Source organism: Zonotrichia leucophrys, chromosome 5, assembly GCF_028769735.1.
Source record: "Zonotrichia leucophrys gambelii isolate GWCS_2022_RI chromosome 5, RI_Zleu_2.0, whole genome shotgun sequence".
Taxonomy (NCBI): domain Eukaryota; kingdom Metazoa; phylum Chordata; class Aves; order Passeriformes; family Passerellidae; genus Zonotrichia; species Zonotrichia leucophrys.
Window position 1 is genome coordinate 43,700,287 of NC_088175.1, and position 12,866 is coordinate 43,713,152.

The following is a 12,866-nucleotide window of genomic DNA, read 5'->3' on the forward strand; positions in this document are numbered from 1 at the left end:
CAAAGGCAACACCCAGGGCATCTCATCTTTGGGCACCACCACCACGCTCTCCCCACCAGCAGCAAGGCTTCCACTCCAGGTAAAAGGCAGCAATAGTAGAGTTTGCCACCCATTACTCAGCCATGCATGAAGTGGAGCATCTGAAAAATGTTGCTGCATTCTGGAAACACACTGCTCTTACTTGATATTGCTGTATAAGCATCAAACTATTTTGTTTTAAAAGCCATGGTAAATTTATGAATGAAACTGTGCAAGAGGGATTTAATGAGAGATCCATAGCAAGTGTTCAGTGGTCTGGATGTTGCCTGCCACCAGGGTAGCATGAAATCATTTGATAATTAGACCATGGCCGTGCAGGATTAGCATACCTTAAAAATATAGGGCTGCATTATTTTTATTTATATAACAGATGGATATTTTAAAAGGTCATGCATTTTTTAATGAATGCAACATCACGCCAGTGTTGACAGAAGATTTGGAAGTGTTACAATATGACCAAATCTAAAGTCTAAAAATGATACCTTCCCTTCCCCTTGTGCTCCAGACTTGGAGCCAACAAAAAAATGTGCAAATGCTGTAAATATCCTTCCAGAGATCAGCTTAAATACAGCATTTACAGGGCATTAGGTTATATTAACTTTCATTTCATGTCAATTACTGGTAATTACAAGACTCTCATTATTAGAGTTACCTGGAGGCCCCACACTTCCCCTTTAGCCTTATGACACATGAATAAGATAAGAAACTTCTATTGCCTCCAGTAATCCTGCACAAGAGCTGCACTCAAGCCCACTGCCATTAGTAACCACAGAACAAGTCAGTTTTCCTTCATTGTCAAGCAATGGACTTTTTTCCCACCTCTAATGCTGAAAATCCCAAGAGGCTCCCTCAGGTACTGACTCCCACTTTCCCCTGAGTAACAAATTCATGATATTTGGGCTTGCCAGTCCAATCTGAAGGAAAAAAAACTCCTAAATGTTTTCAGTAAAAACATGACCCCTCTTCTCCTTTCTGCTCATTTTCCAGAGCAGAAATTAAAAGGATGAGAGTTAGGATCTAAAATATTGGTATTTCAAACTAACTACTTGAAAATAAGGAAGTTGCCATAAAACCATTTTTAACATTTTAGGGATTTTAAACAAACATGATTGGTTTTTTTGTTGTTGTTTTTGGGGTTTTTTCATTCAAAGGTGTCTCAAGTAGATACAATAAACATTTATTTATATTTCCTAGATGGATTTCATTAAATTCTGTGAATCATATTACCTTTAATATCTTGGAAGCCAAAAGCTTAGAAAGCAAGATCAGAAATCACCTGCAGATCTCAAGCCAAAATCTATGCAATGAAAAATCTACAAAACAAAAAAAAAAAAAGTTAAAATTCACTCACCTTATGGATCTTTTCCAGCTAATGGAAGACACTGCCATGGAAATAAACATATGACATCTTTGCAAATTCAGCTGTGCTTTTCCATCTTGAAGGTCTGGCTGATGATGATATCCTTCTGCAGCTCTAGAGATACAGGGATAGTTTTATAGCTGTTATAGAGAGTAAGTATTCTTAGAAACATGCAGGAAACACCAAACAGGACAAAGGACACTCAACTGAGCTTCATGCAAATCAAATATTACCATTAATATTGGTTGTCAGATAAGATATGCCATAATCACTATCAGAGTAGCTGATTTTTGAGCCTGTTGAGATATCTTTAACCATCAAAGATGAATTTAATTCCAGCTAATTTTAATAGTCCAAAAGCAAATTACTTAACCATATTTTACCATCTGGGTTCTCTCCACAGTGAAAAGGAAAGATGGCACATCTGGAGGAAAATCACCATATCAATCTTGGACACTTATTTTAGGATGGGTTGGGTCACTCTCTGGATGCAGCTCTCTTTGGTGATGGATGGAGCCTGGGCACCTGAGCTAATTCAGATATCTGTGTTATAAACAGCTGATGTGAGGTGACATGATCAAAGCCTTGGTCAGAAGTCCATGCAGAAAGCAGATCTGAGGGGATGGCAGTCTGTCAGGTGCTATTTCTGAAGAGGTTAGATGTCTTCATCACACTAAGAGGGGATTTTTCCAAAAAATCACCATCTGCATAGCAGCTGTTACCTCGTTTTAATTATTCATAGCTAGCCACTTGTAGAGGGGAGAGAGATGGTGGTGTGGGCAGAGATAAGAGTGAGGGCAAAATTTTTTGAATTATTTTGGTCTGACTTCATGGGCTGCATGCTTGAGAGCTATTTGAGGGGGTGTAAGTTATTTAACTTGTGACTAATAGTTCACATTAAACTGCAGCCCAGCAGATGCCAATATCTCAGATTAATTTACCAAACCACCAGGCAGCCCTATCACTAATTAGAGGAAGCATTACTCAAGAGGCCATTATCCTGAGTCCAGATCATGTCCTAATAACCCCAGAGAGTGAGCATTTAGAAAACACAATTGATTTCATTATATTTCTTCTTAAAGGTCTTTCTCAAGGGCCAACATCCATGATGCTCAAAAGTCCAGCTGCCAAATCTCATATTTTCCTGTGAATCAAGGCTGGGTAAGCTTGCTCGAGGTAATGCAAAAAAAAAGTTTTTTAAATGAGATGAAAATGGGCAATCAGCACTGTAACAACAAACCAATATTTCCATACTCAAATATGAAACTTTTTATTCAAAGATGGAAACCTCCCAGCGTTAGGAAGCTCTTAATTCATAGATTTAATAAAACACAAGCCTGTGATGATTCCCTCCCAACATTGGGAATCAGTTTTGTGAAGAAACTCCACGCATGCAAACATATGTGAGAAGACCAGGATTATTGAGGAGGAATAAAGTTCTGAGACTTTCAAAGAAATGTTAAGAAGCAGGTCAGTTTCAAGCAAAGGATTTACAAAAAGAAAATAAAATTGGTTTAGGACCCAGTCATAATTACAGCCCAAGTACCTCCAGCATGGAAGGGCCAGATGAAACTCCCATCAAAGTCCCTTTGGCTTCCAAAGATGTGGAAGTACAGACAGAGTACATCTTTTCCAGCTGAGCTGCTTTGTGCAACTGCACAAGGTAAGGGCCTGGGTGGCTTTGAACACCTCCAGATAGGCTGAAGACGTGTGAAGGAATTCAACAGAGAGGCAGGATTAAAGTGGCTTTCCCTGCCACGTCAGAGGCAGTTTGAATCTTTCCCCTTGTTTCTCCCAGCATAAGCCTAAAGACTGCAAAAGCAGAAGTAGGGACCTAGCACAATGTTTATAATTTTACTGCTGAAATAGCAGCAGCAGCAGTGTTTGATTATGGTTACCAGACACACTACTGTCAGCTTTCTGTTCTCTGCCTGCACTAACCTTTCTCTTCAACCAAGAGCTGAAAGTTTGGATCTCAAATGCTTCTCAGAGTTACTGCCTTGAGCTGATAAAACAATCAGCTCTCTGCTCAAGTGGCAAGAGGAGGGACCACACTGCAGCAGAGGGAAAAGTGTTGGTTGGCCTAATTCCTGCTCTAGTTCTGTCCCTCATGGTGATGAAATTTGGAACTTCACACAGCTATCATCTCAGCTGAGAGCAAAAGAAATGTCTCTTAATTCCAGCCCTCTAGGATGGCATCTGCCAGCTGGTAAACTAAGGAAGGTTGAACTTCTCCTTTGAAAATGCCAAAGCATAAATTTTAAGCACATGGTGTCAAGGATTTAACTCTGCTCAATGCCTTATAAACAGCATTTGTTCCCTCTGGATTTCCAAAGATGGACTTCTCCCAAATTCTGTCCCTTCTTGTAATTTAGAAGACAGCTTTGAAAAAGGAACATCATCACCAAAGAGATCAGGGACTGCACAAAAAACAGGTAGAGCTTAAAGACACATTTGGCCCTAGATACTGAAGGATGACCATCACTACACAACAACTACTCAAAACACAGTCCACACACATTGCAGTCAGACGGAAGGTAAATTTAGAAATAATATGGAAAGAGAATGTGCAGAAATTCGTGTTCTTTCCCCCCTGTTTTTCCAGGACAAACAATCTGACATTGTTAGAGTTGTGTTGTTACAGTTAGATGAACAGGCATTCTCCAATTTTTGTTTTGAACAAAATTACATAGATGAATTTTGCATTTCAGAGGCTGAAAGTGAACTGTGATGAAATCAGAAAAATATGTAGATTTTTATAAGTCCATGAGCAAGTCTTCTCCTTGATATACTACTTGTGATGTCAGTAAACCCTAAAATTACCCATGCACATCACTGAATAAGAAAATTAGTAAGTAGAGTGTGTTTCATCACATGGCAGTAAGCTGCTCTAGCAATGATAGCAAAATTAATTGTAACAAAATAAGACTTCCTGTTGTTTATTAGATATTGTAAGAATGAAATGTACAGTATACAAAATTAATATCAAAAATATTCACATGATTGATTTTAACAATGGATTTTTCTTTGGATTTACTGCAGACAAGCAGCTTCCAAAGAGAGGTGCTGAGATCTATTTACTCAAAGATCTCAAGTGTGTCACTGCATGCTATCTATGATTTTAATCTACAAAACAAAAGCTACTGAATTTTTGCTTAATCTCAATGGCATTTGTTAAAGAAGAAGAGAACAGTAACATCAGCTTAGAGAAGAAAAAAATCAGTTCATTACAAAAAATTTAATTTTTCAAGTTCATAAAAAAATTGCTTTTGAAATTTCAAACCTTACAATTGTACATTTTGAATTTCAAGCACTTACCATAAGAAGTTGCATCTACTATACAGGTGACAAAGATTTTCAGTTTTTTCTTTGAGGCAGATAGATATAATCCTCATTTTCTTTTTCCTAATGAACTTTCACATCTTTAAAATTAGTGTTAGAAAATGTTCATTCTAAAGAGACAATTTAAGTATGGTTTCATTTCATAAGATGAAAATTTTCATTTAAGTTATACCTATAAAAAGGAATATAAAATGGTTTTCACTTTTTAAATCTGTGTATTTTCAGTTTATGTCATATTGTTTAGCAGAAAGATAAAGTGACTAATGGCTAATCTAGATAGCCTAAAGACAGCAGATCTGTTCCATGAACACATGCTTGCCATAATGCTTTTCACTACAATATAAAATACAATAGAAAAACTGATGAAAAAATGATTCACAGGGAATGTTACATACAGTTATCAGTATGAATAACATTTCCCTGACTAAAAAAAAAATATTCTACATTGAATTTCTTATACATGCTCTACTTAGCAACAGGAATATGATTTAAACTGAAAATTCTTCTCGCATTATCCAAAGAACTTTTCTTGATAGACACCACACAACTATAATGCTTTCAAAGCAGTGACCTGCTGCCAGGTAAGTCAGGCAATGATGCAAAACTGGAATGGGGGCTTGACAAAGAGTGGATCAGCCTTGCAGAACAAAACAGATGGTGCTCTTGCTCTTTGGATGTCACTAATGTAAATCACCTTTTATCTTGGCACATATCACAAGAACCCTTAAAACAATCCCTGTGAATGAAAATGAAGACAAATCATAATACAAATGATGAAAAGGCACTTTTCAGAAATTTAGGAGAGTCCAAATGTATTTGTGGTCTTTAGCAGTAAACTGGTGACATTAAGGGAATTGGCTATTGTGTTTTTAATAGCTAAACTACCATAAAATTACGCTGGGAGCAGCGGGGCCTGCTGCTTTCTTTCTCTATTTTTAAGACCACTGGCAAGAGCAGTCAGTGGGCTCCTGGATGGAGTAGCTGACCCAGGTGGAGTTGCTGGTGCAGTACAGCTGCACAGTCCTCCTCTGCAGCCCCAGCTCCCGGCAGCACTTGCAGAACCGGGCGTAGGTGTTGATGTTGTAGTTGTAGATGCTGGCAGAGGGGCACTTCCCATCACACGAAACGATGTTCACCTGGCAACACACAGGCAGTGATTAACAAATGGGAGCAGGCAGGAGAGTTGGGGGTTCTCAAGGAACTCTGAGGACAACAGGCACCCAAATCCAACAGCAAAGCAGCGAGAAATGTGGATGTATTTCTTCTACCCCCTTATGAAATCCCATTACGTCTGGAAATTACCTCTCAAGTGCACTGCCCAGTTTTCAATATCAATATTACTAATGTTAATGATGAGTTTTCTGAGAATTTCAGTAACAGATTTGCACTATTTTAATAAATAAGCAATTTCAGTTTAGAATTTTAAAGTATTCATAACAACCTTGGCTTGAACACAGCACCAAATGTTCTTTCCACAGCTCCCTACAGTATTCATTTCAGAGATACACTGATGCAATGTTGCTATACTGGGTATCAGCAAGGAGGAATAAAAGAACCAATCCTTTGGAAAGCCGAGGGGAATTACTACTAACGACACCAAATGTGTAATGTAGACTGTAAGACAAATAGGGTTAAGAATCTGATAATTTTTTTTCAAATTTAATAGTCAGGATTTGTGTTTCGGTTCAATGAAACACTGAGAGTAAATTTCCTGGCTGCTCAACAGCTTACTCTACTAAATGTACTCTTGGAGTCATTTTAGAGGCTACAGCTGTTTCCCTACTCTCTTTTATTACAGCTTTTCCAGGCGCTCTTGCACATCTCACACGAGACGTTTGTCTGCACCCTTGCTGCTGCTCTCAGCCTCCCTGCTCAGCAGGACATGGTTGGTGTTCTCCAACACTAAATCCTTTGATAGACACATAGATAGTGCCTCATTCCTCCTTCACATTTCACAGTGTGCTCATGCTGCTGCCTAAAAAAAGCTTTCAGGAGCCAGGATTCCTTTCTTCATGAAGTTGGCATTCAAGCACCGTCCCTGGGCAGATGAAAAATTACACACATCTGCAGTTGTTTTAGCTGAACAGTATCAGGGCAAGGTTCAGTTTTAATAGTTAATTTGCATAGAGTAACTGCAGTATGGGGTGAAATAAGACTAAATTGACATGCACCGAAATGCAAACAAAAAAAAAAGAAACAGCCTCCTTTTTTAATTATTGAGAAAATGACTGCTGAGAATGTAGGGAAGCATTAACACAGCTCTGTGAAACACAGAAAGCTCTGCCTCTGCAACAGAGATGGAGACAGTGGTCTTGTGGACCCTGAGTTCCCTTTCTTCCTTCTTTTTAACTGCCCAAATTTTTTCTCTTCTATAGAAAGAAGTCACAATGGCTTTCTACTTACTGGTGTGTTACTCCTGCAGTCGTTCTTGCGGATGGTCATCCTAACAGTCACCTTCTTACAGAATTTACCATCTTCCTTACCTGCAAAATGGGCATAGATTTAAAAATATCAGCTCAAATTTCTAACATTTCTGAGACAAGAACACTCCTGACCTTTAATGGATTCAAGAGACACAAAGAAGAAAATACCCAGTACATCACTGAGTACACAACTTTGGTGAAGTAACATTAGCTGCACATTGAATCACTTTTAAGATTATTTCACTCATTAAAGTATCTCTGTTTTTAATAACAACTATAAAAGGTTTATTCTTCGCTCAGAAGCCTTTTATGAGTAAGTCTACTGTTTTCAAAAAAATGTTGTAAAATTGATCAAACTCTCTGTGAGAAGACGGTAATTATTCTAACATGTTAATGCTAACAAATGGTATCATTATCAAAAGATAAATTTGTTAATAAATTAAAGTGTATGTTCTGTGAAATAAATACTACAAACTTTAATAGCAGCACTTGTATTCCAGTGGTGTAAACAAAATTTAAAATAAATACATAATAGAACCTACAACAGAACTTGATGAAGAATAGGGCTTTGGGGAGGTTTACATTTCTGTATGTTTTCATTAAATCAAAGAACACCAGTGAAAAAATGAAACTTTTATTTTCATTAACATTTCCACTTTTTTTTTTTACAAGGCACATGGATCAAATAAAAGAGATCACAAGAAATCATGAAATTAAATGAGGAGTTCAATTTAATTTAACGAGGGAATGCCACACATTGGAAGCAAAACAAAGATGTTTGGTGTAAAGTTCAGTTGCAAGAGAACAAGAAGAGCAGTATCTTCTGAGGATGATCCTCTCTGTGCTGATAAACCCCATCAGGCTGCAGATCTGTAAGAGAACCAACAGCCCATTCCTTTAGAAGAGTTTCCTCTGCTTCACACCAGGTTTTACACACCATGATGCAGCCCCCAATGACTTCCCCCTTACAGAACTGCATTTTCTTTGAGCCAAGAAATCCAAAGATGTTGACAAAAGGGAAATACTGCTAGCTCCAGAAAAGCAAGGGCAATAAAGGATTCACTGCTTTGAACAGTACCCAGTCTTGAACTGTGACACAATTTATTTACATCTTCATGCACAATGTCCAGTTCCATGCTCTAATCCCTGCCAAATGAGTAATACTGCTTCTTAGATAAACAGATTTTAAATGTTGTCTATTTGGGGGTTTTTATTGAGATTTTTTTTGTTGTTTGGGGGTTTTCTTGCCTTTTTTCAAAATTATATAAGCCTGATATTCTTTCTAGACATAGAAGAGTTTTCTACAACACGACAGAAAGGAGAACAATAAATCTTCTTGGAAACAAATAAAAACCTACAGACAAATATCTGGCTACTGCTTGACTGTCACTGAATTATGTTTGCTTGGGGGAAAAGTAAATTGAGAAATGAAGGAAAAAATAAATTGTTTTTAAAAAAACCACAACTCACCGTTATTTCATGTTTTTCACAGTTCTTTTCATGGTTCTTTCTTCTTTTACATTATACATGGTGTGTAGGGTGGAGAATTCAGTGCAGCTGTGACTATGACTTCATCCAGGCTATGGTGAAATTACATTGTATCTCATACAAAATAAATATATAATGTATTTCCATGCATGCATTCTAATATCCATTGCCTTTTTAATGGGCTTTACAACAAATATACATTTACATGAAGAACCTTACAAAACACGGGAGCATTTTAAATGTGTCATAATAGAATGAGATTCTTTTGCACCATCTGTATGGTTGAAAATCCTTGCTTGGTTTTTGTGTTGACTCATAACACTGTGGTCATTTATTGTGACAGCAATATGAAAGAGAAATACAGATTTTGATTCAGTAGTCCTGGAGTCAGAAGTGTAGTTAGATGTAGGATATATCCCTCAGTGGTGTACAAAATTACAGTCAACATAATCTCTCTTCCAGAAATTTAAAGGGTTGTTTTCACAAAATAAATGCCAAAACAAGCATGTTACAATTCAAAGAATTAACATGCTTTATGAAAAAGAACAAAGATAATCTCCAATTTTCATGGACTAAGCACAGGCTTGCTGTTTTCACTACATTGTCCCAACTATGGATGGGAAAACAATTACTTGCTTCTACTGTACACGGCACTGGAAGCAAAATCATATGACACATCATCTGCAAAAATGTGGCTGACATCAGAAGCTTTAACAAGCAAAGCAATTAGTCTCTATGTTCTAGTGCACTGTAAACATGATGGAATTAGTTTACCCTTTTAAACACAGCAATTTTACACATGCAGCAAGCTAAAGACTATGCAAGTGCTCACTACCAACAGTACATTGTTGGCTGACAACAATGCACCGCCCACACAGTGCAAAGTGAGAAACAACCAAAAAAACCAAAATGGAGCCACTCTGAGCAACCATGAGCAGCTGTGCTACACTGCAGCTTTGGCAATAATTGGGTGACGAGAGGTCTGGCGCTCCTATCAGGGAGTACATTGTTGGAAATCAACAATGATGCTGTTTGGGTTGGTCCTACTTATTTCAGGAAAAGGTACCTGTGTGACAGCCAGCATAGGCTGTGGGAGTGACTGGGCTAACAGGGAATGGGAGGAGCACTGACACTGAAGAACCTGGTGAGAATATTACACATTGAACAAAGCACGTGTTACACAGGGTTTCTGGTAGTATGAAAACATTTGGGAGTTACTAGATTTTGGAAAACAGAATTCAATTTTAAGATGTTTGTATATTTCAGGATCACAGAATGGCTGAGGCTGGAAGAGACCTCTGGAGGTCACCTGGCCCTGCTTCCCTGCTCAGGCAGGGATGTACCAGCAGCTAAGTACCACATCCAGGCATTGCTTCTTTGTTAACCTCATGTGCAAACCAGGAAGGATCTGGTCTACCTTGGTAAAACCAAGCCAATCTGGTATCCTGAGTCCTGTATGTCCTTTGGGGCTACAACAGAAATAGAGTAATTTCCTCTCTAGTTTTTGATGGAGCTCCTGGCTCTTCATTTTCAAGATTAATTAAAACTGAAATTGAAAATCACAATTGTTTCTGATGGCAAAGTACCTCAAAAGAAAACAAAACATTGATAATCCTTCTCAAAAAACACCTCCTACAATTACAACTGGCTGACAGCTCTCATGTCAGTTTGCTTGGACTCAGAATGAGCTACATGATTCACAGAGGTTCTGTGCTGTGCACAAACAGGTGTGAAATCAAAACTCTAGGAATATACTTGTAAATGCATCTCAGAAGTCACTGTGTTCTTCAAGGGTTTAATTTAACCTTGTGAGGCATGTCCCAGGCTAATTTACTTTTGTCTTTAACAATTAAGGAGCATGGTTATAATATTACTCTAAGCATAGCAGCAAGATCTTCTGCCCTGTTGAAAAGCAGCTTAATGCATGTTTAACTGTCATACTAATTTGTTGAGAAGCTGGTTTATTTGGCTGCTAGGGCATTGAAAGGCAATTTACGATAATCAAAACCTGATCTCAGAGTGCCTATGGAGAATTTGCCAAAGAACCAGGCAGGACAAGTGCTTGAAACATAGGGCCACCACAGGGGAAAACTTGGATATTATCATGCCTCTATGGCAGGAGCAGAGAAAAAAATCCTAGATTAATCTTGTACAGTTTCCATAAATTTTTTCCCACAAAATGTAATGCAAGGCAGTAGCACCAAAAGGTACCTCCCAGCTGGCAGCACATAACCCACTGCAGGAACCGTGCACACGGTACCATGTCAGGTAGTCACAGCTGTGCAACCTCCATCCCACCCAGCAGGAAATACTGCACTTTCTCCAGTTCTCTTCCCTGTCTGGAATAGGTCACTATTCCAGCCATTTATGAAAATTAACTCAGTGTTTTCGCATTTTTAAATATTATTCAACTGCCCAGTATTAAAGAAGTCAATAGTATCAAACTTCAGCCTAAGGCCTTCATGAGATCAACCAAAATGTTTCAGCTATGTAACAATGTGTTAAGAAAGAAAATTGTTTCTATTTTCTTGATTTCTATTAAGACATAATATCTTTCAAACTTAAATTTCCATTCTGTTTTTTTTCCCCTCAGACAATCTTTATTAGTTCTCACAAATAATCAAGAAGGGGAGAATTTTTAAATTGTAGAATATTATAAAAGATACTGCCTGAAGGTTTTTTAAACTGTCTATTAATTACTATATTCATTAGTTGCAAAATTAACTTACAAACCACATAGATCAATCTCCATTTTCACAAAATATGAAGATATTAATGTAGATTAAGCACTGTTTTAAGGTGCCTTTTAAAATACAGTACTTTTTGTTTTACCTAATGCAGTACCTAAAATTTTGAGTTTTACACAAGAGCTACAAAATTGTTGAGGTAGCAATTTCAGTGACCTGACCGGCTACAATCACTATCAGTGGAGTAAAGGTTTCCATATTAAAGTGTTTCCTTTTGATTTAACTCCACTCCACATGTGTTAGTTACATGAGTAAACCTGGGAAAAGCACAGGCTTTGAGATGTGAATCAAGCTTTTATACGGGAAATTATTCACTTTATTTATAAGGTAAGAGATCAGAGACTTGTGAGGCAGCAGTTGTCAATAATCACTTACATGTTTTGCAGCATCCTTCTAAGAATGGCACAACATAGCCTCCAACCTGGCCAAGAGAGAAAATAAAGAGGAAAAACTTTATTTTTTTCAAGCATTCATTCCCATGTATCTGCACTATAAGAAATATCTCTCAGATAAAGGTCTGCATCATGGTGCAGGCAAATGCAAGACTCGGGTGAATGGATGAAGGTTTGGCTACACAGCTGAGATCTCTGAGGAGCCAACCCACTGCTATTTGTGAGGAAGAACTGCAGGCACTCAGTTCCTGCAGGACTTCTCCCTGCTTGTGTAACGTCATCCACCAAGCAGAATATCTTTCTATCCACATGTAAATGTAAAACTACAGAGAGCAGTAAGAGAATTCTCCTTGCCTCCATTCCCTGGCACTTAGAATAATCTTGTTTGCATATTCAAATAAAATTTTTGCTCTAAAACTAGTTCATAAAACTTTATGTGCCACTGTAGATGCTCCTGATTTTCAGACAATCTTGCCTTTTTTCAATGTTTTTGATCGTTATGCTGAGTCACATTGCTATACATTGAAAATGTTAGAAAGAGGAGGTTCAGCCCACAAAAACATCCAAGTTCAGACAGTTGTATGAAGACTAGTTTGATATTACAAACCCCAATTAAAAAAAAAATATTCTAAGAATCAGAAGAGCTGTGTCCAGCTCTGTAACTCAGCAGCCTGGTGGCACAGTAGAAAGGTGTGTGGTTATCCCTTTCACCTTTAAACGTCTAGCAAAATATACAGGCACTACAAAAATTAATAATTTCTCCCTTCTTGAGGAAAAAAGCATCTTTTGTCAGAGCAAAATCTTTTCATGCAAACATAAATCACAGCTAGAATGCAAACAGTGATTTGGACACTGACCTTGACACATTCAGTTTCATTAAAGGGTGGGCACCCAACTGGAGAGGACACCAGAACTGGTCCTACTGCTGTGTTGGTGCATTCATATCTGATGCAGCTTGAAATCCAAACAGCGCCGGGCTGTCAAACATTTTAAAACAGAAAATTTACTCAGCAAAAACAGTATTTTAAGTATTAATTTAAAAATTTCATTGAACGAGATCTTGCTTGAATCAACA

The 12,866-nt window shown here is 37.8% G+C and overlaps 1 protein-coding gene across 1 annotated transcript in view; it reads right to left on the minus strand.

Annotated features, from left to right (window-relative positions):
- Positions 1 to 5,571: 5,571 nt before the first annotated feature.
- The window catches only part of OTOG (otogelin), a 91,956-nt gene continuing 84,661 nt past the window's right edge, over positions 5,572 to 12,866 (minus strand). The window contains exons 54-57 of the mRNA XM_064713871.1: positions 12,649 to 12,768; positions 11,775 to 11,820; positions 7,145 to 7,224; positions 5,572 to 5,877 (exon numbers count right to left, since the gene is read on the minus strand). Of these exons, the coding sequence (XP_064569941.1) occupies positions 5,677 to 5,877; positions 7,145 to 7,224; positions 11,775 to 11,820; positions 12,649 to 12,768 (447 nt within the window). The 3' untranslated portion in view covers positions 5,572 to 5,676. The remainder of the gene's footprint in view (positions 5,878 to 7,144; positions 7,225 to 11,774; positions 11,821 to 12,648; positions 12,769 to 12,866) is intronic.